Raw genomic sequence first — 23,532 nt, forward strand, 5'->3', positions numbered from 1 at the left:
CTCCTCGCCCCTCCCCTGAGGAGCCGGGGCGGGGATCGCATCGACGCGAGCGGGGAGCGGCTAGCGAGTGCCTATCTTCTCTCCGATCCTCCCCGTTCCCCCAACGTCCGCGGCAGGCGCGGCGCGTTCCCGAGAGCCCGGCCGAGCGCGCGAGCGGTCCGCGGTCCCGGGACCGCCATCTTCGGTCGCCATAGTGACGGTTCCTGGCAACCCGGGGACGCCAGGCGGTGTTAGGCTTTTCCCCGAGCCTGTCGATGAGCCCCCCTCAGGTACCTGCCACCCCGGGGTGAGCTCTCCTGCCCCGAAACCCCACCCCGCCATCATGTCTCTGGCTGGGGCGGGAGACAAGAGGAAACGCTTCATATCGGTCACCGCAGCAAATTATTTCGGCCTGGCATCGTCGGCCGACCTGTCCAGTGCGCTCGTTGCCAGCCCCCAACTGGCCAACTTCCTGGACGACGGCAACGAGTTCCTCCTCACCGTGCAGCACTCGGGCACCCAGCTCACCGTGTCCAACAAGGTACGTCCTGGTCCTGGTGTGGGCATCCGTGCAGACCACGGGGCCTGGTGTGCAAGACGCCATCCTGGTGAGAGTGTCACACCCTGGGCTCTGGTGTGTGACGTGCCCCCCCGGGTGCCAGAAAGCCTTTGACAAGGCTCCTTACCAAAGTCTCTTAAGCTAACTAAGCTGTCACCAGATCGGATGGAAAGGCCTCTCTTGGATCAGTAGTTAAAAGATAGGAACAAAGGAGTAGGAATAAATGATCAGTTTTCACAAGATATTCATAAATCATGTGGAAAAGGGGGTGAACAGTGAGATAGCAAAACTTGCAGACTATACTTACTCAAGATAGTTGAGACAAAAATTGACAGCAAGGAATTACAAAAGGATCTTGTTAAATAGGGTGACTGGGTGACAAAATGGTGCATGAAATTCAGTGTAGATAAGTGCAGAGTAATACATGCTGGAACATATATTCCTAATTGTATATACAAAATGAGTCTAATTTATCTGTTACCACTCAAGAAAGAAATGTTGGGATCGTCCGGAATAGTTCTCTCAAAACATCTTGTCAGAGTGCTGTGGTAGTCATCTCATAAAATATAACATTAGAATTGGAAAAGGTGCAGAGAAAGAAGGGCAAAAAAAATTAAGGGTATACAACAACTTCCGTGTGAGGAGAGATTAAAAAGATTGGGACTGTTCAGTTTGAAAAAGAGATGACAAAGAGGCGATATGATAGAGGTCTATACAATCATGAATGGTATGGAGAAAGTGAATAGGGAAGTGTTATTTATCCCATCACATAACATATGAACTAAGGGTCACCGATGAAATTAATAGGCAGCAGGTTTAAAACAAACAAAAGGAAGTACTTCTTCACACAGCACATAGTCAACCTGTGGAACTAGTTGCCAGGGGATGTTGTGAAGGCCAAAAGTATAGTTTCACAGGGGTTAGGTCCATCGGTGGCAATTAGCCAAGATGATCAGGGATGCAACCACATGCTCTGGGTGTCCCTAAACCTGCAACTACCAGATGCTGTGACTAAACAACAGGAGATGGATCACTTGAAATTGCCCTGTTCTGTTCATTCCCTCTGAAGCATCTGGCACAAGCTACTGCAGGATACTGGGCTAGATAAACCATTGGTCTGACCCAATATGGCCGTTCTTATGTTTTTATATTTATATAGACTATGGTCTCTCGTGTGTGACACACCATTCTGGTGTGCATGTCCCTGCACACCAGGGGCTCTGGTGTGCGACATGTTGCCCCAGTAGTAGGGTGTTTGGAGACCAGGCCGTCTGGTGTGTTACATGCTGTTTCCCTTAGAGTTCTAGCAGAGACTTAGGTCCTAATGTGTGACATATATACATTCTGTCTCACTGTGAGTGAGTTTGCAGACCACTAGGTCTGGTGTGTGACATGCTGTCTCAGTGTGTACAAAAACCACGAGACTCACTGTACAGTGTTCTGTCTCAGAGGAAACATCTATGGGGGGAGGGGCATTTTATTATGTCTGTATAGATCATGGGGTTTAGTGTGAAGTGTACTGTCCAGGTGGAAGTGCATGCAGACCATATGATCCAGTATGCGGCACATTACTCCTAGGGCTTGTGTAGACCACTGAGCCCAGTGTATGGCATGCTAACTAATGGAAAGCAATTGTGCAGACCAGGGCACCTAGTACACTCTGTGTCCGTGGTGTGCATCACATTGTGTCAGTGCAGGTTTCCAGGTAGGTTTTGGGGTTGGGCGCATGGTTTGATCTGAATATCTGTGAACATGAGAGACCTAGCTTTTGATGTTCAGAGATACTTGTGTAGAGGTAACACCTTTGTATGTAGAGTGCTCTGTTTTATGTAAATTAGGTGCAGTTCCTGCCAACATTGAACTATTGGCGAATTGCCTTTGTTGTCCTCAGTTGCACAAAATTTGGGTACTGCTGACAGAGCATTTAAAGTTAATTTTATCCAAAACATTGCACACTATAATATCTTGAGAAACAGGTAACATACATGATTGTGTAAAAAGGGTGTCTACTGTACTGTACATGAGGAAAAGAAAATGGGGTGACAGTTTTGTGCTATATGCAGAATGTCAGCGTACTGCATGTTATTGCTAACACTTCATTCTTCAGTTTGATTGTAGACCTTTTCCCTCTGTCTATTCTAAAATCTTATCATAAAACAGACAGTTTTATCTCTTCTTGTCTTGTTTTGGTCGGATTGGTAGAAACTTTATGGTATTTAAACACAGGACTTTCTACCAGGTGGGATGGATTGGGGAGTTGGGGAAGGTTCTCCTCAGTGCAGGGGGAACCATAGCATGTGAGTTGAAAATTCTAGTTATTGGACAAAAGATTGAACTTACTATAACCAGAAGCCAACATGAAATATGAGGTGAGGGCCTACTACTGGAGTCCAGAGGCAAACTGCTTGTTGTAAGTGGATCCTGCTGAGATGCTCCATTTTTCATTTTAACCTCTGTCTAGTAAGCATCTGATAAATTTGAAACCTCCTTTCCATGATCCTCCTCCGCCTGTTGGAAGGGAGAAAAAGATTTCTTTCCCCTCCTAAACCTAGGCTCTTGGCTGGTGTGCAGAAGCTGGGATCTCTGCTAGTCTACTTTTCCCCATCCTCTGTTTTATGTGTCTTCTTCTGTGAATAGCTTCAGTGCTTGCCTCTGCTATTTGTAGCTTTGCCAACAAGCTGCACTGTGAAATTGACTTGACTCTTGTGTTTCTACTGCTGCCCATCCTGTACTGGGCCACAACATTAAAATTGATGAAATTCATATCAATTTCACTCAGCCATTGTTTGAGGTGTCTATGAGCAGCTGCAAAGGTTTTGGAGCTAGCTGTCTGTAGACCATGAAGATTGCATAGATTCACATTTGGAAAGTTATCTTCAAAATCAGGAAGGGTAGAAACTAATTTTTTAAAATGAAAGCTTAAATTCTGCAGCATGTGATATTTTACACTCCACCACTTGCACTCCATCTGCTTGACACTGAAAAGTGGGGGAGTGTACTTTAAACAATGCCGGCATAATATAAGTAAAATGGTTACTTGAAGTTAGAACTGGTTTTGGATTTTTTGACAAAATGCTTTTTTATCCAAACCATTCAAACCATTTTTTGCCCAGTTCTACTTGTAATGCAGAGGCCATTTTAAGTATTTGATTTTGTATTACATTTCAGATTTCTATTCAGCCCAATATAAATATCACATGAAGGTTTGAATTTGTAACAAATCAGATATGAACAGAATGTTTATCACAAGTCAAGTAACATGAAATTTTGTAATTAGTTATTTCCTTACTCTAAATTGTATAGAAAGTGCATTTGGGGGAAAAAACATCTTGTGATTTGCAGTTTCTTTCTTTCTTGAACCTTGTGTTTTTTGATCATTGTAGGTTGAAGCTGGTGATTCAAAAGATAAAGTGTTGGTATTCTTTAAGCTGCGGCCTGATGTTATTACAGAAGATAATCTTCATAGTAATATTCTTGTGTCATCTATGTTAGATTCACCTATTAATACACTTTATCAAGCAGTACGACAGGTATTTGCACCAGTATTATTAAAGGTGAGTAATATACCATTACAGATCATAGAATCATAGAATATCAGGGTTGGAAGGGACCCCAGAAGGTCATCTAGTCCAACCCCCTGCTCAAAGCAGGACCAATTCCCAGTTAAATCCTCCCAGCCAGGGCTTTGTCAAGCCTGACCTTAAAAACCTCTAAGGAAGGAGATTCTACCACCTCCCTAGGTAACGCATTCCAGTGTTTCACCACCCTCTTAGTGAAAAAGTTTTTCCTAATATCCAATCTAAACCTCCCCCACTGCAACTTGAGACCATTACTCCTCGTTCTGTCATCTGCTACCATTGAGAACAGTCTAGAGCCATCCTCTTTGGAACCCCCTTTCAGGTAGTTGAAAGCAGCTATCAAATCCCCCCTCATTCTTCTCTTCTGCAGGCTAAACAATCCCAGCTCCCTCAGCCTCTCCTCATAACTCATGTGTTCCAGTCCCCTAATCATTTTTGTTGCCCTTCGCTGGACTCTCTCCAATTTATCCACATCCTTCTTGAAGTGTGGGGCCCAAAACTGGACACAGTACTCCAGATGAGGCCTCACCAATGTCGAATAGAGGGGAACGATCATGTTATTTTTATACATTAAAAAATGTGTACTTACAGATTACTTTCCTCTATTTTCACTATAAATCTTCCCCATCCCATGTTAATTGTTCTCTGAGATTTATTGTAATTTGCTTTTCTGTTAGCTTTAAAATTAAAATATATACAAAGGTTAAGGAATGAATATTTTATTTCATTTTCAAGTTAAAGGAGGCACCTTACAGCAACCTTTACATAAGTCTGTGTCATTTTTTAAAATGTGTATCAGATATTGTTTCAAGTTCAATGGCAGGAATACACAAACCTCTATAGCTATTTTATATGGTAAATAGGTGTGCTGGATTCCTAAACTGACTTATTTGACTCTGTTTTCCATTGTGCTGATAGGTTTTACCTGCTTAAATTCCACCATGTGTCAACAGGAGAATTGATCGCAGAGGGCTAAATTCTGAGAGTTTTGCTTAATTGAGGACTGCATAATTTGGCACAGGGATTGGAGAGGGTAGCAGTGTATCTTACATGTGAAAATGTAAAAGCTAAACTGAGGATTAATATCTTCTAAAATGATACCTCCTTTTCCTATTTTGTGATAAGGAAGATATTTTCTTTATTCAGTTTTTCACAAACAAAGGAAAATCATGGTTACATTTCTTTATCTTAGCAAAATAAATTTCAGTGTTTCATAGTTTCCAAGCCCCAATTTATTTTCTGTCATAGTCTTAGAGTGATTCCAGAAGATTACAATAACCTTCATTATTCATTTTAACCAGTAATTTCCAGCACAGGAGTATATTCCATACCTGGTTGCTTTAATAGAGAATGATGAAAGAATATCTGTTTGCAGCATCCTTTTGAAAATATTAATTCATGTCTTACAATCAGTTTTGAGCTGTAGGCCATGTTTAAATCAGTAAGGAGTTTTTTTCAAAAAAATGATTGGCATGATATGGTTCAATGTTTTGATTTGTCCAACCTGTAAAAGAATAAGATGTCCTTCCCTGAATTTAAGTACATTCCCTGTTCTCTTCCCCCCATCAAATGAATAATTATTATTCCTCAATTATTTGAAAAAAAAGCAGATAATAGGAAAATGATAAAGAGTTCTAACATGATTTTTATTGCTTGGAATCTTTGTTGTAGGATGAGAAATGGAGTAGGGAGTTTGATCCCAAACTCCAGAATCTTCTGAGTGAGCTAGAGATTGGTTTGGGCACTGTCCTCAGAAGATCAGATCCCAATTACTCAGGAACCAAATTCCGTGAAGATGATGTGCGCGGTGTGTACTACAATTACTTATTTTACAACACAATTGAAATTAAAAATTGAATATTTCATTAGAGTTGTGAATTCATGTCTCTATCACTGTGATGTGAGTGGTTTAAGAACCTAAATAAAACAGAATAGACCTAGAAAGGTTGTGAATACTCTTAGCAGTTAGGAATTGAGGGCACCCACTGTCTAGCAGGATTGAGTGTATGGTGCCTTAATATTAAGCTGATATCACACGTAGACCCAAAAGTTGAAGCAGAATGATATAATACAAAGGTAAAACTTTCCATTTTAGAGTGTGTTTTGCCTAAAGATATTTTGTTATTATGCATTATATCTGAATAATCGTATTTAAGTGATTTCTGTTTTGTATTTGCAGCAATACTTACACCAAATGATGAGTTTCAGTTCTGGATAGAGCGTGCTCATCGTGGAAGTAAATCATGTAGCAAAGAGAGAGCCTCTCATTTTAAAGATCTGTTTGAAGTAATTGCAAGAGTATGTTTTTTCTTTTATTTATTCAGTGATGTATTTATATCAAACTTAGTAAACAATTTACTCAACTTGTGAAATGGTATGAGATGTTCAGAAGTACAAAATCTGGGGCAAAATTCTTCTTGCAGTTTCTCTTCTCCAGCTCCCACTGACTTTAGTGGGGGTTGCTCAAGTTTAATTCAGAGCAGAGTGTGGCCCCTTCAATCCTAAAATTAGTCTTAAAGAGATTAATATTAATAAAGGAATGGTAAGAAGATTGTCAGCTGAAAATGGGATGATGATAAATAATAAAAAAATGAACTAACACACAAGATGATGATTATGGACTCTGCCCTGCAAAGTGTTAAGCACTTGAATCATTTTACTCACATGAATAGTCCCACAGAAGTCAGTGAGACTATTCACATGAATAAAGTTACTCACATCCTTATTTTTTTTTTGCAGGATTGTGCCTTATATTTTTAAGTTAAAATGAAGACCTGACATATCTGTAAACAAGAAAATGCCTCAGTTAACAAACATATTTGAAAATATTCTAAAGAATGTAAATATTTCTAATCCATCAGTAGCACAATCATGTTATTTTAAAATGTATTTTATTTCTAGGATTATTACAATTTGGATAGTCTCTCTTTATTTGAAGTTGTGGACTTAGTGGAGACTACGCGGGATACTGTTGATGATGTATGGAGACAAACAGAACATGATCCCTTTCCACAGCCACGCATGCAAAATCTTTTGGATGTCATAGGTAAAACTGCGGGTAGAAATGATCACACATTTTCAAATCAACAGGTCTGGATAACATACACCCAGGAGTCTTAAAGGAACTAGCTGAGGAGCTCTCTGAACCACTAACTTTAATTTTAACAAACCTTGGAAAATTGGGGAAAATCCAAAGGATTGGAGGACTGGCAAAATAGTTCCACTATTTAAAAAGAATAAAAAGGATGACCCATGGAATTGTTGACTGATTAATCTGATGTCGTTCCCAAGCAAAATAATCTGGGACTATCAACAAAGAATTGGAGGCTAAAAATATAATTAATACCAGTCAATATATTTTCATGAAAAGCAGGTATTGTCAAACCTGTTATCTTGGCAACTGTGTTGATATAGTATTCTTTGATTTCTCTAAGGCATTTGACTCAGTATCACATGACATTTTGACCAAAAAACTTGAATTATATGGAACCAATGGAGCACATATTGGATGGATTAAAACCTGGGTTACTGACAGCTCTCAAAATGTGGTTTTTAATGGGGAGAAAATCAGTGAGCAGGGCCTTTTCTAGTGGGGTCCCTCAGGGATAAGTTCTTGGTCCAATGCTATTCAATATTTTTTATGAAAGATTTAGATGATGATGATATAAAATCTTTGCTGGTAAACTTTACAGATGACATGAAGACTGGTAGGGTAGTAAATCAAGAGAAAGGCAGGTTATGGTTACAGAGTTATCTGAGTCTGATTAAATGGTCACAAGCCAACAAAATGCATTTTAAACAGCTAAATGCAAGGTAATACATCTGGGAGCAAAGAATGAAGGCAACATCTGCAGGATGGGAGACTCTCTTGGAGAGCATTGTGGATATCCATGTCATCATGAGTTGTTAGTGCAATACTGTGGCAAAAAGGGCTAGTATGATCTTTGGTTTTATAAATAGGAGAATATCAAGTAGAAATAGGGAAGTGACCTTGCCTCTGTACACACAGCATTGGTAAGACCAATACTAGACTACTGTCTTCAGTTCTCCACACTTCAAGAAAGATGTGGAAATACTGGAGAGCCTTACAGAAAAAGGCATAACAAGATCCATTGGGTAGAAGTTGAAGTTAGGCAAATTCAATCTTGAAATAAGTCTCAATTTCCTAACAGTCAGGGTAATTAAACATTGGAACAACTTATTCGGGGAGGTGGTGGACTCACCGTTGCTTGGAGTCCTTAAAATGAGATTAGATATCTTTCTAAAATGTGTGCTTTAATTCAGCTTCTGTGGAAAATTCTACAACCTATGCATGTAGGGGTCAGGCTGGATGGTCATAGTGGTCTCTTTTGGCCTGGCAGTCTATGAATCTTCATTTCATTCCTCCCTTCATAGGCCATGGAGAGGATGGGAAGCTCTGCATTGTCCTCAACATGCTCATAACACATGCAACTGTGTATTAAGACAATGACTATAATCAAGTCTCTTGCTTCAAGGCTTCACCCTGCAGAGATTAGGAAGGGCTTTATATCCTCCCAGTGCACAACTGGCCAAATATATTCTGGGTTTTGGGTTTTTTTAACCTTGCTCTGAAGCATTAGGGATTGATCATAGCTGGAGTCAGAACGCCAGATGGGGTAGATCATTACTGTGAAATGGCATAGAGAATTCTCATTTTTTGGTACAGTATTTTATTTGTGTGTCTTGCTTACCTGCTCAGGGTTCAACTGATCTCCAGATTTGGGGAGGGGAAAGAATTTCCCCCCAGGGCAGGTTAGCATGTATCTTGGGTTTTGTTTTTGTTTTTGCCTTCCTCTGCAGCATAGAGCCTGGATCACCTGCTAGGATTATCTGGACATTGCAGGGGCCTCAGGCATTTGTGGCACCCTGACCTCAGTCTCTTCTGTTCTCTGCCTGTAGCATACAACAGTTTAGTTTTCTGAGGACTGAAATGCTTCAATCTAATCCAAGTTTTTGGACTCAACACGGGCAAATGAGCAAAATTTATTTGGCTTTGATATACAGGTCATACTAGATGATCTAATGATCTCTTCTGGCCTAAAACTCTATGAAAACTATAAAATCTGTTAAAATACAGCCTACTGAAAAGTGAGACTTTTATTTTTAAATATGTTGTCTTACATAATATGTATATAATTTAATTTATTAAGGATTCCAGTTCTGTAGCTCTTATTCATGAGCAAAGGATTGCAGAATCAGGCACTAAGTGAATAGTTGTTTGTTTATGAGATTTGCATTTAGTATCAAAATATCTCTTCAATAGCTTTTAAAAATGGAAATGTACTGTGGTGAGGAAGATAAAGAAAGGATTTTAAACATACTTGTTATATTTGGTTATATTTATATACTTTGTTGTATGTTTTTATGCTGTTTTAGGAGGCTCTCTTGGTAGGTTTGTTCAGAAAAAAATGGAAACTTTGAATCTGTGGGAGGATGCTTTTCACATTGTGAAAGAAAATCTGAAGGCTGGTATCATGATTTGTGAACAGTGGGTAGCTGCCTGTGATCACCTAACTGGACAACTATGGCAACGGTATACACCATATCCATGGAAAAGTGAGAAATATGTTCCTGAAACATTAGACAAACTTGGCAAACGTCTTGATGAGGTACGAGTTTGGTGAATTTTGATTTGTTTTTGTTGGAAACAAAACTACAGAGGTATTTTTTAGTTGTAAATAAAACTAATAATGTGTAATATTTTGCATCATTTTTATAATCAGAGTACGGTTTAATACACATTTGTGTTTAACGTTTATTTGACTGTAGCTCATTGTGAGGGAAGGTTTATTTGTGATGGGGAGGTATGGTACAGACAGGGGAGTTTGTACTGTGTATTGCATTTCTTGTTTTTAATATAAGTTATGTGCCCAGGCATCATGATGCTGGGCATATAAAAATCCCATTACAATAAATAAAATACTACTTTTTTGTTTTAGGTGCTGACTATTAGAACGCTTCATGAAAAACTTGCATATTTTTTACCAATGGGGGAACAACAAACATTGCACCTTGCTCAGGTGTTTGAACCCTTTGCTTGCCTGAATCCTGTGCACTATAACCCCTACACAGAGGTATAATGTTTATTTTTATTTTTCTATACATAATTTCTGTGACTTTATTGTGAGTATTAACATATCTCAAACTAACTCAGCTATTCATTATCTCCAGCCTTTATGGAGAGCTGCAGTGTCTCAATATGAGAGAATTGTTGCACCAGTGGAACAGAAAATAGCAAGCAAACTAAAAACATTTATTTCAGAAATTCAAGACAGTCCTCAACAGGTAAAAATATTTTTATAACACAAAGGCTTTACTATGTATCAGATTGCAGAATTCTCAAATAGTCATTTTAAAACAAAGAAATAGTTATTTATGATCACATATAGGATTTATGAACCGTGGTGCCTAAGAATGTGTTTCAGTTTGAGTAGAAATAACCTTTTTTCTTTACATTATTTCTTATGCTAGCTGCTTCAAGCATTTCAGAAATATAAGGAACTGGTAAAACGCCCAAGCATTAGCAAAGAATTGCTTTTTGAAAGGGAAACTTTGCTAGCAAGACTTCAGGACTCTGTCAAAGGTAAAAGTGTATCATAGAGAATTCAAAATCAGTATGTACTTTTGGAAATGTTTTAATTGCTCTCTACTTTGTCTGTTTTCTTTTGGGAGTAGTATTTTGCAACACATTTTTTTGGTAAGAGACTAGTATGTTGTTTGTAGCTATAATTCATTATTGCTAACTGGTTCTGTTGCTTTGTGGGTCTAACATGAACAGTTTGTTTGATTGATACAGATTTTCGAACAGACTTTGAAGCTCGATGTCATGGTGTTCCTGGTGATGTATCTGGGCCACTTTCAGGCAAAAATCTTTCTGAAGTTGTCAATAATATTGTTTGGGTGCGGCAGCTGCAGTTGAAGGTAATAGTTTAAATTCTTCTTGAGACACTGCATACTGACTTCTCAGTAAAAAATGTGGCATAAAAGACTTCAGGGGTACTCAACATTTGCAACACTTGTTGACTTCACTGGAGTTAAAGATTCAAAGCTCCTCTTCAGTAGGACTCTTGCTAAACAGTTTTTCATTTATTCAACACGCAAAAATTGTTTCTTGGATACATAATACATTGAAAAACCTCTTATGTTTTAAAAACGGTTTATTACAAAATGTTTTAGAGTATTACAAAAACTGGGAAAGACCAGAATTCTACAGTGGTGGTAGACACTGTGGCTCAGATTGCTTCCTCAAGTGTGCACATGTGGTTTCCATAGAAGGCTTACAATGAGCCAGATTGTGACCCACTTACTCTGAGTAGCGAGTAGTAACTCATGAATAGTCCTTCAGAAATCAGTGGTATTTCTTGTGTGAATAAGTGCTCACCAGTGCAAGCAAGGGGTTCCCAGTATCATATTAAAAAGCAGAATTGTTGGTTCTTTGTCATAAAGTCAGGGTGCTGTACATTAGTGTTTTCTGCTTCACGACTGGGTGGGTTAAGGGTATTTGCTCAGTTATAATTTCCTGTCTTTGATTAGTTTGTATTCACACAATAATATCAAACAATATCTGTGCCTTGCTATCATCACATTTATAATTTATTATATAAATGGGTTTCTGAGATTAAAGAAATGCTTTTAGGTGTTCAGTATGTAACATATTTAAGTGCAAAAAACCCAGGAGTACTTGTGGCATCTTTATAGAGTGACAAATTTATTAGAGCATAAGCTTTCGTGGGCTACAGCCCACTTCATCGGATGTATAGAGAAGATATATACACACACACACTGAGAAGGTGGAAGTTGCCATACAAACTGTAAGAGGCTAATTAAGATGAGCTATTATCAGCAGGAGAAAAAAACTTTTGTAGTGATAATCAAGATGGCCCATTTAGACAGTTGAATAAGGAAAAGGCAGGTAGAAATAGATTAGTTGAATGGAAAGATTTGTACAGATTCATACACTAGATTCACACGTCCTGATGAATTTGACTTTAGAGGAAACATTTCAAGTTTTTAGATATTCTAAAATCGAACTCAGGAGGTAGCATCTGTTATAACATATGCACCATCACTTCTTTATACATACACTTATGTTTTTGCCAATGGCATACTTTTGGTTTTTGAGAAAGGCTTACTTGCTCTGCTTTCCTTCTAAAAAACACCAGAGCCATTTTAGTATTTTAAACTTTTTACTTAAATTGCAGTTTGTGACAGAATTATGAGAATAGGCACTTTTTTTAAACATACATGCCATAAAAAATATTTTTAAAAGTGATGGGAAAAAGTGTTCAGACCTTCTGAATATTTCCTTATGCTTTTGGCACTCAGTTGAAATTCATCTTCTCATTTTCTTAAGATCCTGGGAGAAACACTGCTTCCTAATATATTTGACTGTATAATAGATACCTCATTCTGACTTACTGAGATGAATCTATCAACTTAATTGAGAGATAGAGTTTATACTGATTTACCAAATTCAGATTAACCAAAGCTTTGTAATGTCATCCATGATAGTATTGTAATCTTCTTTGTGCTCCAGGTCCCCCAATCCAGGGCACACTAACTAGCAAGGCACCAGCTGGCTTCAAAGAGGCTGTGTTCTTTTCTAACCAAAAAGCACAATAAAGAGGATGCTAGATAGCTTTCTGGACTATCCAGTTGCTGGCCTGTCTCCCCCAGCCCAAGAAGGACTCATGCTACACCCAAAAGTCTATTCAGGTCCTTCCTTCAGGGCAGTTTTATTCTTCAAATAAAAAAACTTGCAAAGTACCACAAAATTTTTCAAGTGTCCTCTGCATAGTGCCATTCTTGGGGCTTTTGCTGATTAGTACAGCAAGATGGTAGAAGCTTCTGGTAGCAGTGCCCGACAGGTGCCCATGCTCCCCCATCCTCCCCGTTTGGCGCTTGAGGGTGTTCTAAGAGCACGAATATATAGGAGCTGTGGTGCCACTGCAGCCTCAGTTCTTTCCAACAGCAGCCGCGGAAGGATGTGAACCATTGGATCTCACAGATGTATTGATTGGTAGTGCCTTCATATTAGTTTCTTGCTGTTAGTAGTTTAGTTAGTAGTCTATACTTAGTTTTAGGATAAATTAGGCAAGATTTAGATTACATCATAGTTTTAAGGTATAGTTCTATAGTTCAGTATGGATGATCCCAGTATGAAGAAACATGGCTTCAGGTGGTGCACATCTTTCCCAGCAGTCCTCTTTGCGTCTGACATACATGTTCAGTGTTTAAAGTGTTTGGGGGAGAACCTTTCCCCAGCATGTTGTGCTACCTGTAATACTTTCACACCTCAGGCCCAGAAGGAAAGACAAAATAGTCTTCAGGCCCAGCGCTTAATTTTTAAGGAAAGAGGTTCTGGGGCTCAGGTGACTTTTTTACATTCATAACTGATGCAGCAAACCCAGAGGGGCTATGAACCCTCAAGCTTAGTGGTGCCAGGGCTCAGCCCTGGCAAGCCCTGGCACAAATTAAGCACTGTTTAGGCTCTTTTATTACAGGAGGCTTTGTCTGTCAAGCCTCTGGGATCTGAGAACTCTGAAGGATCTGAAAATAAGGATAGGAGGCTTGAATCAGCTCTGAGTACATTTATATCCGAGAAAATTGCAAGAATGAAGGCTTCCATCTTGGCACTGAGCTCCAGTTCCAGATTGGCAGATCTGACTGTTCCTAAGCCTTTGGATCTGACTCCAAAATTAATACCCATTTCAGACAGTCATCCTATGGGTCCAAATAACTTATTAGAACTGGCTGCCCCATTTCAGAGGAAACTGAAAGCTAAATTAAGACATATACCTGGTAGTACGTCAGACCTTTCACATGCGAATCTGAGACCAAAGGATGGTAGATCTGTAGATCCATTCTCGAAATACGGATCCGAAGGAAAGATCATCTGATCTGAACACATCAGTTCAGCAGCATACTTTAACTGTCATGGTACAGATTCACTTGGACTCACATCTACTAACAGATCTGGCTATTTCTTATGGTTCTCATGATAAAAGACTAAGATGGGACATCAAGCATGGAGATTTTCCAGTCTCTCTTCCACCACCTAAGATCCCAACTTTAAGAAGAGATTTGTCACCATGCTACATGACCCAGATCCCCACAGTGGTCATTTCACCTGCTGCTTCAGTATTGGATCTGGGATGGGATCTGCAATCAGATATAGAGCTGGATCCAACAAGCAAGAGTATGATCTGACCATTTTCAGATAAGAATTTCCCTCCATGGCACCCTGTGTTCCAAACAAGGTATGTGAGACAGTATTGGGGTGAATGGCAGGATTGGCATATACTGCCTTGGATGCCTGGGACATATCGGCCAAATCCTACTTATCACTATCACTCCAGGAAGCTTGAATCTTCGTAGCCACTACATCTTTAACTGGAACTGATGGATCTGAGCGTTGTGGATCTGAGGGGTAAGGATCCGACACTTAGAGAATGTTCCCAATCCTTACCACAGGAGACATTATTTGAGGAGGAGCATCAGACAACATCTTTTCTACAGGAATTCAACAAAAAGATATGGAAAATGTGGATGTAGTTACAGCAACGTCTCCTTCTTAGGACAGCGTTCAATTTCATAAGCTAGTGGATAGGATGGCATCAACTTTAATATTACCTCAGTAGCTTTGAAAGGAGCCACATGTCCAGTATTTTGTGTTCTATTGCAAAGAGTAAGGTGTCATTGCCTATATTGGAAGGTCTCTGGCAACCAGAAAATCTTTTTGGTCAAATCCATCTTCATGTCAATCAGTTTAAAAAAAGGCAGATAAATTATATCAGGTCTCACAGGAAGGGTTTTTCTGTTTTCATGTGCACCTTCAAACCAATTCTCTTGTGGTAGCAGCATCAGGTCAAAAATCCAGGTCAGGTCTTCAGCACTTGACTCCTTATGACAAAGAAGGAAAAAAGTTGGACTCTCTAAGAAGAATTTTTTTTGTCGCTTTCTTTAAACATGCATGTGGTCGATATCAAGCAGTTATGTCCAGATATCAATTTCACTTGTGGGAGAAGATCTGTCTTAACCAAGAACCTCCCAGAGGACTAGAGGAGATTAACAACAGCTCTCATTATGAAAGGCCAACATGTGGTGAACCATGCCCTTAGGCCATCATTTGATGTTTTTGACACCGCATCAAGATCTGTGGTTTTAGTGATAACTCTCCATAGACATGCCTAGCTACAATCCTTATATTTGCCTATGGAAAGAAAGACAAAAATGAGGATTTACCTTTTGAAGGAGATGGATTATTTTTAGTGCAAAAACTGATACAGTGCTGGAGAGAATGAAGGAAATAAACTCACCTGTGAGATCTTGGGGGTTATTACCTCTTTATTGTAGAAAGACATCTGTATCTATCTTCAGATACCCTAGACAATACGTTCTATCTTCGTTCCCTTCTTCTTCTTAAACCTATGAGAGGCAGCCTTATTATCAACACTGAAAACAGACATCCTCTAAAATGCAGGAGAGGAAAAAAATCCCACAAGCTCAGGACAAGGATGAAGAACTCCTTGATTACATCTTTCTTGCCTCTCATCAGCCTGCAGGTTTGATGTGATGAATGAGAGCTTCAAACCAATTTCAATAAATACTACCCATGTTTTCAGAAACTCTCTCTCTTATTTGTACAGTGCATGGTCAAATATCACCTCAGACAGATGGGTTTTAAATAAAATAAAAGCATTCTATACCATCCAATTAATATTCCTTCCTCCATGCAACTCCTCTCACTTTCCTTACATAAGACCAGCCATGCTGAGTCAGGTCAAAGGTCCATAAAAGCATGGAATCAAAGAATAGTAGGACTGGATGGGACATTGAGAGATCTTCAAGTCCAGTCCCCTGCACTCAAGGCAGGACAAAGTATTATATCTATCCCAGTACCCATCTGGCTCAGTATCCTGTCTTCTGACAATAGCCAATGCCAGGTGCTTCAGAGGGAATGAAGAGAACAGGCAATGATCAAGTGATCCATCTGCTATTCACTATCTTTTCAGGGACCCTTCTCACGAGAACTTGTTAAGGGTAGAAGCCCAAGCTCTACTGCAAGCAGGGGCTGCAGAAAAAATTCCTTTAGATTCCAGGCACAAGGGATTTTATTCATGATATTTTCTAATCCCCTAAAAAGAATGGAGGCCTCAGACCAATTCTAGACCTCAGAGCTTTAAGCATGTTCATCAGGAAGTTTCAATTCAGGATGGTGAGTATAGCATTAATTATTCCCTCCCTGTCCACTTTTGAATTACTTTGGTGATTTCAATCTCAAAGATTCATCTTTCAGAAAGAACCTCATATTGAAAATATCCCTGTTTTTCTATTGGTTCAGTACAGAGTCCATTTCCAGTACAGAGTCCTACTGTGTGGCCTTTCAGCCACACCCAATGTCTTTACCAAATGCATGGCTCTGGTAGCTGCATATCTGAGAAGACAGGAAATTTTTGTATTTCTGTACTGCAACAATTGGCTTCTGAAGGCTTTCTCAAAAGAAGAATTACAGAAAGCCATTTTGGTCATTCATTCTTTATTTGTAACCTTTGGTCTTCTCATGAACGAAAAAGAGTCTCTTCTCACACTGTCACAGAAGATTCCATTCATTGGTGTGATTCTCAACTCCATAAAAGGAAGAGGTTTTAAAAATTAAAAACTACCATATGCTTCAATATCCCTGTCAAAAGGTATGAGAGTAGCAGCCATGTTATTCGCAAAAAGAAAAGGAGTACTTGTGGCACCTTAGAGACTAACAAATTTATTTGAGCATGAGCTTTCATGAGCTACAGCTCACTTCATCAGATGCATTCAGGTAGTTTAGCTAATGGCATCCATGACCTATGTGCCTCCATATGCCAGGCTCAGAATGAGACCTCTTCAGCACTAACTACTAAGGAATTTCAGATCCATTATGAACAGTATACAAAAAGAAAAGGAGTACTAGTGGCACCTTAGAGACTAACCAATTTATTTGAGCATAAGCTTTCGTGAGCTACATCCAATGAAGTGATGCATCTGATGAAGTGAGCTGTAGCTCATGAAAGCTTATGCTCAGATAAATTGATTAGTTTCTAAGGTGCCACTAGTCTGTATTCGCAAAAAGAAAAGGAGTACTAGTGGCACCTTAGAGACTAACCAGTTTATTTGAGCATAAGCTTTCGTGAGCTACGTCCAATGAAGTGATGCATCTGATGAAATGAGCTGTAGCTCATGAAAGCTTATGCTCAAATAAATTGGTTAGTCTCTAAGGTGCCACTAGTACTCCCTTTCTTTTTGCGAATACAGACTAACACGGCTGTTACTCTGAAACCTGTCATTAAGTATGCAAAAAGTACTCACTGTTCTGAAGAAGGTTTTTCTCTCCCTAAGATGGTGGCTGGAACCTCAAAATGTCCTCAAGGGAGTTTTGTTCAACCCACCTTCTCCACTTTTAATAATACCTACAAGGTGAGGAGCGCATCTTTGCAATTTGTACATTCAAGGCCTTTGGAACGGCAAAGAATCTCTGTTGCACATAAATGTATTCAAAACAGAGGGCAGTCCGACTCAGAGTATTTCTCTCACAGTTGTCGAATGCGGTAATTCAAGGGGCCACGGACAACTTGTCAGTAGTATATTATGTGAACAAGCAAGGAGGAACTCTATTGTCTCAACTTTGCAAAGAGACAATACAACTTCGGGATTGGTGTATCCAGCATAATATATACCCTGTTGCCCTACATGTAGTGGGTCAATATAATGTGATTGCAGATTGACGGAGCAGAGATTCTTCGCAGATGCAAGAATGGACTCCAAAAGATTTGGGGATTCAGGATATTTTCAGTCTTTGGGATTTCCGAACATAGACCTATTTGCAACTAGATTCCATACAAAATGTCCCCATTTCTGCTCAAGAGCAGGCTCAAACAGACTTCATTGACAGATGCATTTCTCCTAGATTGTGGAGAGGTTTTGATACATGCATTTCCTCCCATTTCCCCTCATTCCCAGAGTCCTAAAGAAAAGAAGACAAGGTTCAGCTAGGGTGATTCTCAGTGATGCAGTAAAAAGGAGTACTTGTGGCACCTTGATCCAGTGTGGCCGAGATAATGGTACACTGAGTTACTCTGTTTATCCAAGGTTTCAGAGTAGCAGCCGTGTTAGTCTGTATTCGCAAAAAGAAAAGGAGGACTTGTGGCACCTTAGAGACTAACCAATTTATTAGAGCATAAGCTTTCGTGAGCTACAGCTCACTTCCTCAGATGCATATCGTGGAAACTGCAGCAGGCTTTATATATACACAGAGAATATGAAACAATACCTATTCCCACCCCACTGTCCTGCTGGTAATAGCCCATCCCCTTATCCAAGGGGAATCACAAAATTCTCCTGTTATCAATGGATTTGCTACCCTAGCAGTGGGGGAGGGTCTTCCATCTGTTACCCCAAGAACAGACTCAGGGGTCCCAGAGTAGCCTTTCTGTTGCTTATTTCTGGGTACCCCAAATGTTAACCTATTATTCTGTCCCTGCAGGGTGAAAGGAGGGGGCCTGTCCTAGTGAAATTGCCAGGGTTTACCAAAGATCTCCCTATGCTCTTCAGGAAACCTTTCAGAACAGACTATATCTATTCTCCCTTGGGAGGACATGGATACAACCTTCCGCTCAAAGGATTGACACCCAGGCAATACTTTTCCAAAACCAAGTGTTTTCTTTATTTAATGTAACCAATCTTTCCTAGTTTAATTAATCTAAACCTGAATTAAAACATAAATACCTTAGTACAGGAATACAAGTTAAAGTGCCCAATACTGTAATGTAATACAGTTGGAATGGCTTCAGTGATTATGTTCTGCACATGGTGATCAGTCATATGCAGGACACTGAAAACAATCTTAATAAATTCTAAATTTTATACATAGTAACAAACATACAAAGACAGACCTCCAACTTTATTATCCCAAGCATACACATTAATTAACCCTTTTTTTTATTCTATATCCTATACTATGATTGGCATGTTCACTTTCCACCGGCTTCTGTCTCCCTCTGTTCTGTCAGGGTCCTTCTGCTGTGACCAAGCAACACCGCTGCTGCTGCCACCCTGCAGTTGCTTCTTCCTTCAGGGTCTTCTTCCTTGCTGTTCCTTGCTCTTTTAGGTTTCTATGATCTTCTCCTTCTCCTGCTCCAACCTTTGCCTGCCTGCTCTCTGCCGTATATACAGTTTTTGGCCTGTTCTGATTAGCTTATTTTTCAATCCTATCATTAGAATATCTATTTTCCAATCACCTTCAGACCCTCTCCGATTGGTCCATATTTATAGACCAATCATAACTGCTAAATTTATGGTGACCCTCGCATGTTTTTGGACTGAGTATGTCTGACTGACCCCTCTCTGCAGTTTTGGAATGACCTTTACCTAATCTCAGTCCATATTTGCCCAGCAACACACCAGCCATAGGTTAAACCAATGGTTCTCAACCTATATATGTGGGCTGTATCCAGTACTACTTGTATGGCCCTGAGGATGTCACGTGGGCCACAGCTGTGTGCTGATTGGGCCATGGGTTGAGAACCAATGGGTTAAATAGCTTAGAACTGCCATCTCCCTGTCCTTGGCTTTGTGCCAACATTGATGACACCCTTAAATTACCAGCCTTTTAAACTATAAATCATCATAGAATATCAGGGTTGGAAGGGACCTCAGGAGGTCATCTAGTCCAACCCCCTGCTCAAAAGCAGGAACCATCCCCAATTAAATCATCCCAGCCAAGGCTTTGTCAAGCCTGATCTTAAAAACTTCTAAGGAAGCAGATTCCACCACCTCCCTAGGCAACGCATTCCAGTGTTTCACCACCCTCCTAGTGAAAAAGTTTTTCCTAATATCCAACCTAAACGTCCCCCACTGCAACTTGAGACCATTACTCCTTGTCCTGTCCTCTTCCACCACTGAGAATAGTCTAGAACCATCCTCTGTGGAACTACCTCTCAGGTAGTTGAAAGCAGCTATCAAATCCCCCCTCATTCTTCTCTTCTGCAGACTAAACAATCCCAGTTCCCTCAGCCCCTCCTCATAAGTCATGTGTTCCAGTCCCCTAATCATTTTTGTTGCCCTTCGCTGGACTCTCTCCAATTTATCCATATCCTTCTTGTAGTGTGGGGCCCAAAACTGGACACAGTACTCCAGATGAGGCCTCACCAATGTCGAATAGAGGGGACGATCACGTCCCTCGATCTGCTCGCTATGCCCCTACTTATACATCCCAAAATGCCATTGGCCTTCTTGGCAACAAGGGCACACTGCTGACTCATATCCAGCTTCTCGTCCACTGTCACCCCTAGGTCCTTTTCCGCAGAACTGCTGCCTAGCCATTCGGTCCCTAGTCTGTAGCTGTGCATTGGGTTCTTCCGTCCTAAGTGCAGGACCCTGCACTTATCCTTATTGAACCTCATCAGATTTCTTTTGGCCCAATCCTCCAATTTGTCTAGGTCCCTCTGTATCCTATCCCTGCCCTCCAGCGTATCTACCACTCCTCCCAGTTTAGTATCATCCGCAAATTTGCTGAGAGTGCAATCCACACCATCCTCCAGATCATTTATGAAGATATTGAACAAAGCCAGCCCCAGGACCAACCCCTGGGGCACTCCACTTGACACCGGCTGCCAACTAGACATGGAGCCATTGATCACTACCCGTTGAGCCCGACAATCTAGCCAACTTTCTACCCACCTTATAGTGCATTCATCCAGCCCGTACTTCTTTAACTTGCTGACAAGAATACTGTGGGAGACCGTGTCAAAAGCTTTGCTAAAGTCAAGATACAATACATCCACTGCTTTCCCTTCATCCACAGAACCAGTAATCTCATCATAGAAGGCGATTAGATTAGTCAGGCATGACCTTCCCTTGGTGAATCCATGCTGACTGTTCCTGATCACTTTCCTCTCATGTAAGTGCTTCAGGATTGATTCTTACATTATTATCACATTATTTCTTTAATATATACTTGTTATCTTATGGATCTTAATATTATTGCCTACTGCTGCCGCCCTATTTCTTAGCAATTTAATTAATTTCATGTAGGTTTTTCCCCTTTTTTCAGTTAATAGTGGCAAAGCAGTGTTTTCAGTACTGTGCTTGGAAACAAAAGAGAGCAGCTCAAAATCCTGTGTATCACATCCAGATTTCTGGTTGTTACGTTTGACAGCATGGGTGATAGGCCTTTGACAGAGTAAGAAAGATCATGCTTGGTTGAGATGCCGAGAGTTTTAATTAATTCCAGAAAGCCATCTACTACAAAACATGAGTTAAAGTGGAAAAGATTTGTTTTATGGACAACTGGAAAAGGTGCTGACCCAGTTCCAGCTCCAGTGCAACTTATTCTGGAATATCTGTTACACTTAAAAATAAATGGGTTATCTCTGCCCTCCATTAAGGGTTCATTTAGCAGCAATAGCAGCATACCATTATCACATAATTGTCAAATCTATTTTTTCGTATATGCTGGTTAAGAACTTTTTGAAAGGATATTGAACCTGTGTCCCCCTGTGTGAGACCCTGTCCCTCCATGGAACCAGAATTTAGTTTTGATTCAACTTGTCACAACCATTTGAACCTATAGTGAGCCGCTCTTTGTTCCATTTATTTGTGAAGATGGCCTTTATAATAGCAGTTACTTCAGCCAGAAGAATTAGTGAACTACATGCATTGGTGATAGACCAAGTTTTGGAATAGCCTTCCGAGGGAAGTAGTGGGGGCAAAAGATCTATCTTGCTTTAAGATTAAACTCGATAAGTTTATGGAGGAGATGGTATGATGGGATAACATGGTTTTGGTAATTAAATATTCATGGTAAAGAGGCCCAATGGCCTGTGATGGGTTTTTAGATGGGGTAAGATCCAAGTTACCCGGGAAAAAATTTTCTGTAGTATCTGGCTGATGAATCTTGCCCATATGCTCAGGGTTTAGCTGATCGCCATATTTGGGGTCGGGAAGGAATTTTCCTCCAGGGCAGATTGGAAGGCCCTGGAGGTTTTTCGCCTTCCTCTGTAGCATGGGGCACGGGTCACTTGCTGGAGGATTCTCTGCTCCTTGAGGTCTTCAAACTACAATTTGAGGACTTCAATAGCACAGATATAGGTGTGAGGTCTTTTTTAGGAGTGGTGGGTGAAATTCTGTGGCCTGCATTGTGCAGGAGGTCAGACTAGATGATCATAATGGTCCCTTCTGACCTAAATATCTATGAATCTATGAATCACCCTTTTAGTACTTTTTGTAAAGACAAGATGTTTGGGACGGGTTCCCCGTGGTGCAACCTGTAACTGGGATACCGCTGAGACCTCTGGCTTACCAACCTGGCCTCCCTTTCGCACTGTGATGTAACAAGCTGCAAACCTCTCCAGGTACTGCACTTACACAGAAGTCCACAGGCAGGGTCACACCCAGCCGAGTTATTTGAGTGCTTCTCATGAAGCAGCAACAGAGAGGCTCCAGCCAATTTCCCCCAGCTCCCCAGCTTAGGACTCCAGAGCCGTACTACTGTCCTACTTTGAGAAGTCTGAGAATTGTAAGTTTGTAACCCAGTCCGCCCCCCTGTCAATGTGGAGAAGACATGCACCAGCTTTTGTTACTGAGCTCAAGTTTCCCAAGCACTTCAAGCAAGATATACTGTTTTAGGTAAAATATAGAACAGGTTTATTTACTATAGAAAGATAGATTTTATGTGGTTATAAGTGATATGCATAAAAGAACAGAGATGGTCACCAAAGAAAATAAAAATATGCATCCAATCTATATTCTATAAACTAAACAGGATTTGAGTCAGACACTGTTCTCACCCCACTGGATGTTACAGTCCTTAATGCACAGACTTCCCTGCTGAAGTCTGGACAAGATTCCTCAGATCTTAGTCTTCTTGGCATCCCGGTTGTTTCCAGTGTAGGTGTTAGAGGAGAAAGGCCCCTGCCTGCGTCAACTGTCCTTTATTTTATACCCTTGGCCCATGTGCCTGGCAGACACTAGCCTAAGCATGTCCTGGTGGGCGTTGCTGAGTCACAGTGAAAAATCAGTTCCCTTTGTGTGGTGCTTGCATAGCTGAGTCACACAGTTGATTAATGTATGGTCAACACCCCACCTGGGCTGAGATTTTTGCATGCCACTAGCAAACTTACAGCATATTTCAGTGACAACCATTCAGCACAATCTCGTAACTCTATACACACTAATGATATGCATACTGAGACAGAATAACCAGTTTCAACAGATCATGACCTCTCATATGATACCTTACATGGCATGCGTTGTATGAAATATCACAACCATATATGAATAATGAATATGCGGGTTACAGGGTGTCATTGTGAGGTACAGTGTATCACAGTGTTTCTTAGACCACACCCTAAATTTTTTCTT

General features: G+C 40.3%; 1 protein-coding gene across 7 annotated transcripts in view; it reads left to right on the forward strand.

Moving 5' to 3' along the window:
• Positions 1-23,532, forward strand: part of DYNC2H1 (dynein cytoplasmic 2 heavy chain 1) — a 407,641-nt gene continuing 384,109 nt past the window's right edge. For 3 of the 7 annotated variants that reach the window (XM_073338398.1, XM_073338416.1, XM_073338408.1), the window contains exons 1-10: positions 5-520; positions 3,922-4,092; positions 5,788-5,923; positions 6,296-6,414; positions 7,018-7,162; positions 9,514-9,746; positions 10,077-10,211; positions 10,309-10,422; positions 10,609-10,720; positions 10,934-11,058. In XM_073338398.1, the coding sequence (XP_073194499.1) occupies positions 323-520; positions 3,922-4,092; positions 5,788-5,923; positions 6,296-6,414; positions 7,018-7,162; positions 9,514-9,746; positions 10,077-10,211; positions 10,309-10,422; positions 10,609-10,720; positions 10,934-11,058 (1,488 nt within the window). In that variant the 5' untranslated portion in view covers positions 5-322. Of the gene's footprint in view, positions 521-3,921; positions 4,093-5,787; positions 5,924-6,295; positions 6,415-7,017; positions 7,163-9,513; positions 9,747-10,076; positions 10,212-10,308; positions 10,423-10,608; positions 10,721-10,933; positions 11,059-23,532 lie in introns of all 7 variants that reach the window. The other 4 variants (XM_073338445.1, XM_073338455.1, XM_073338435.1 and 1 more) reach the window with 2 other exon arrangements.

Source organism: Lepidochelys kempii, chromosome 1 (assembly GCF_965140265.1).
Source record: "Lepidochelys kempii isolate rLepKem1 chromosome 1, rLepKem1.hap2, whole genome shotgun sequence".
In the NCBI taxonomy this organism is placed as follows: Eukaryota; Metazoa; Chordata; order Testudines; family Cheloniidae; genus Lepidochelys; species Lepidochelys kempii.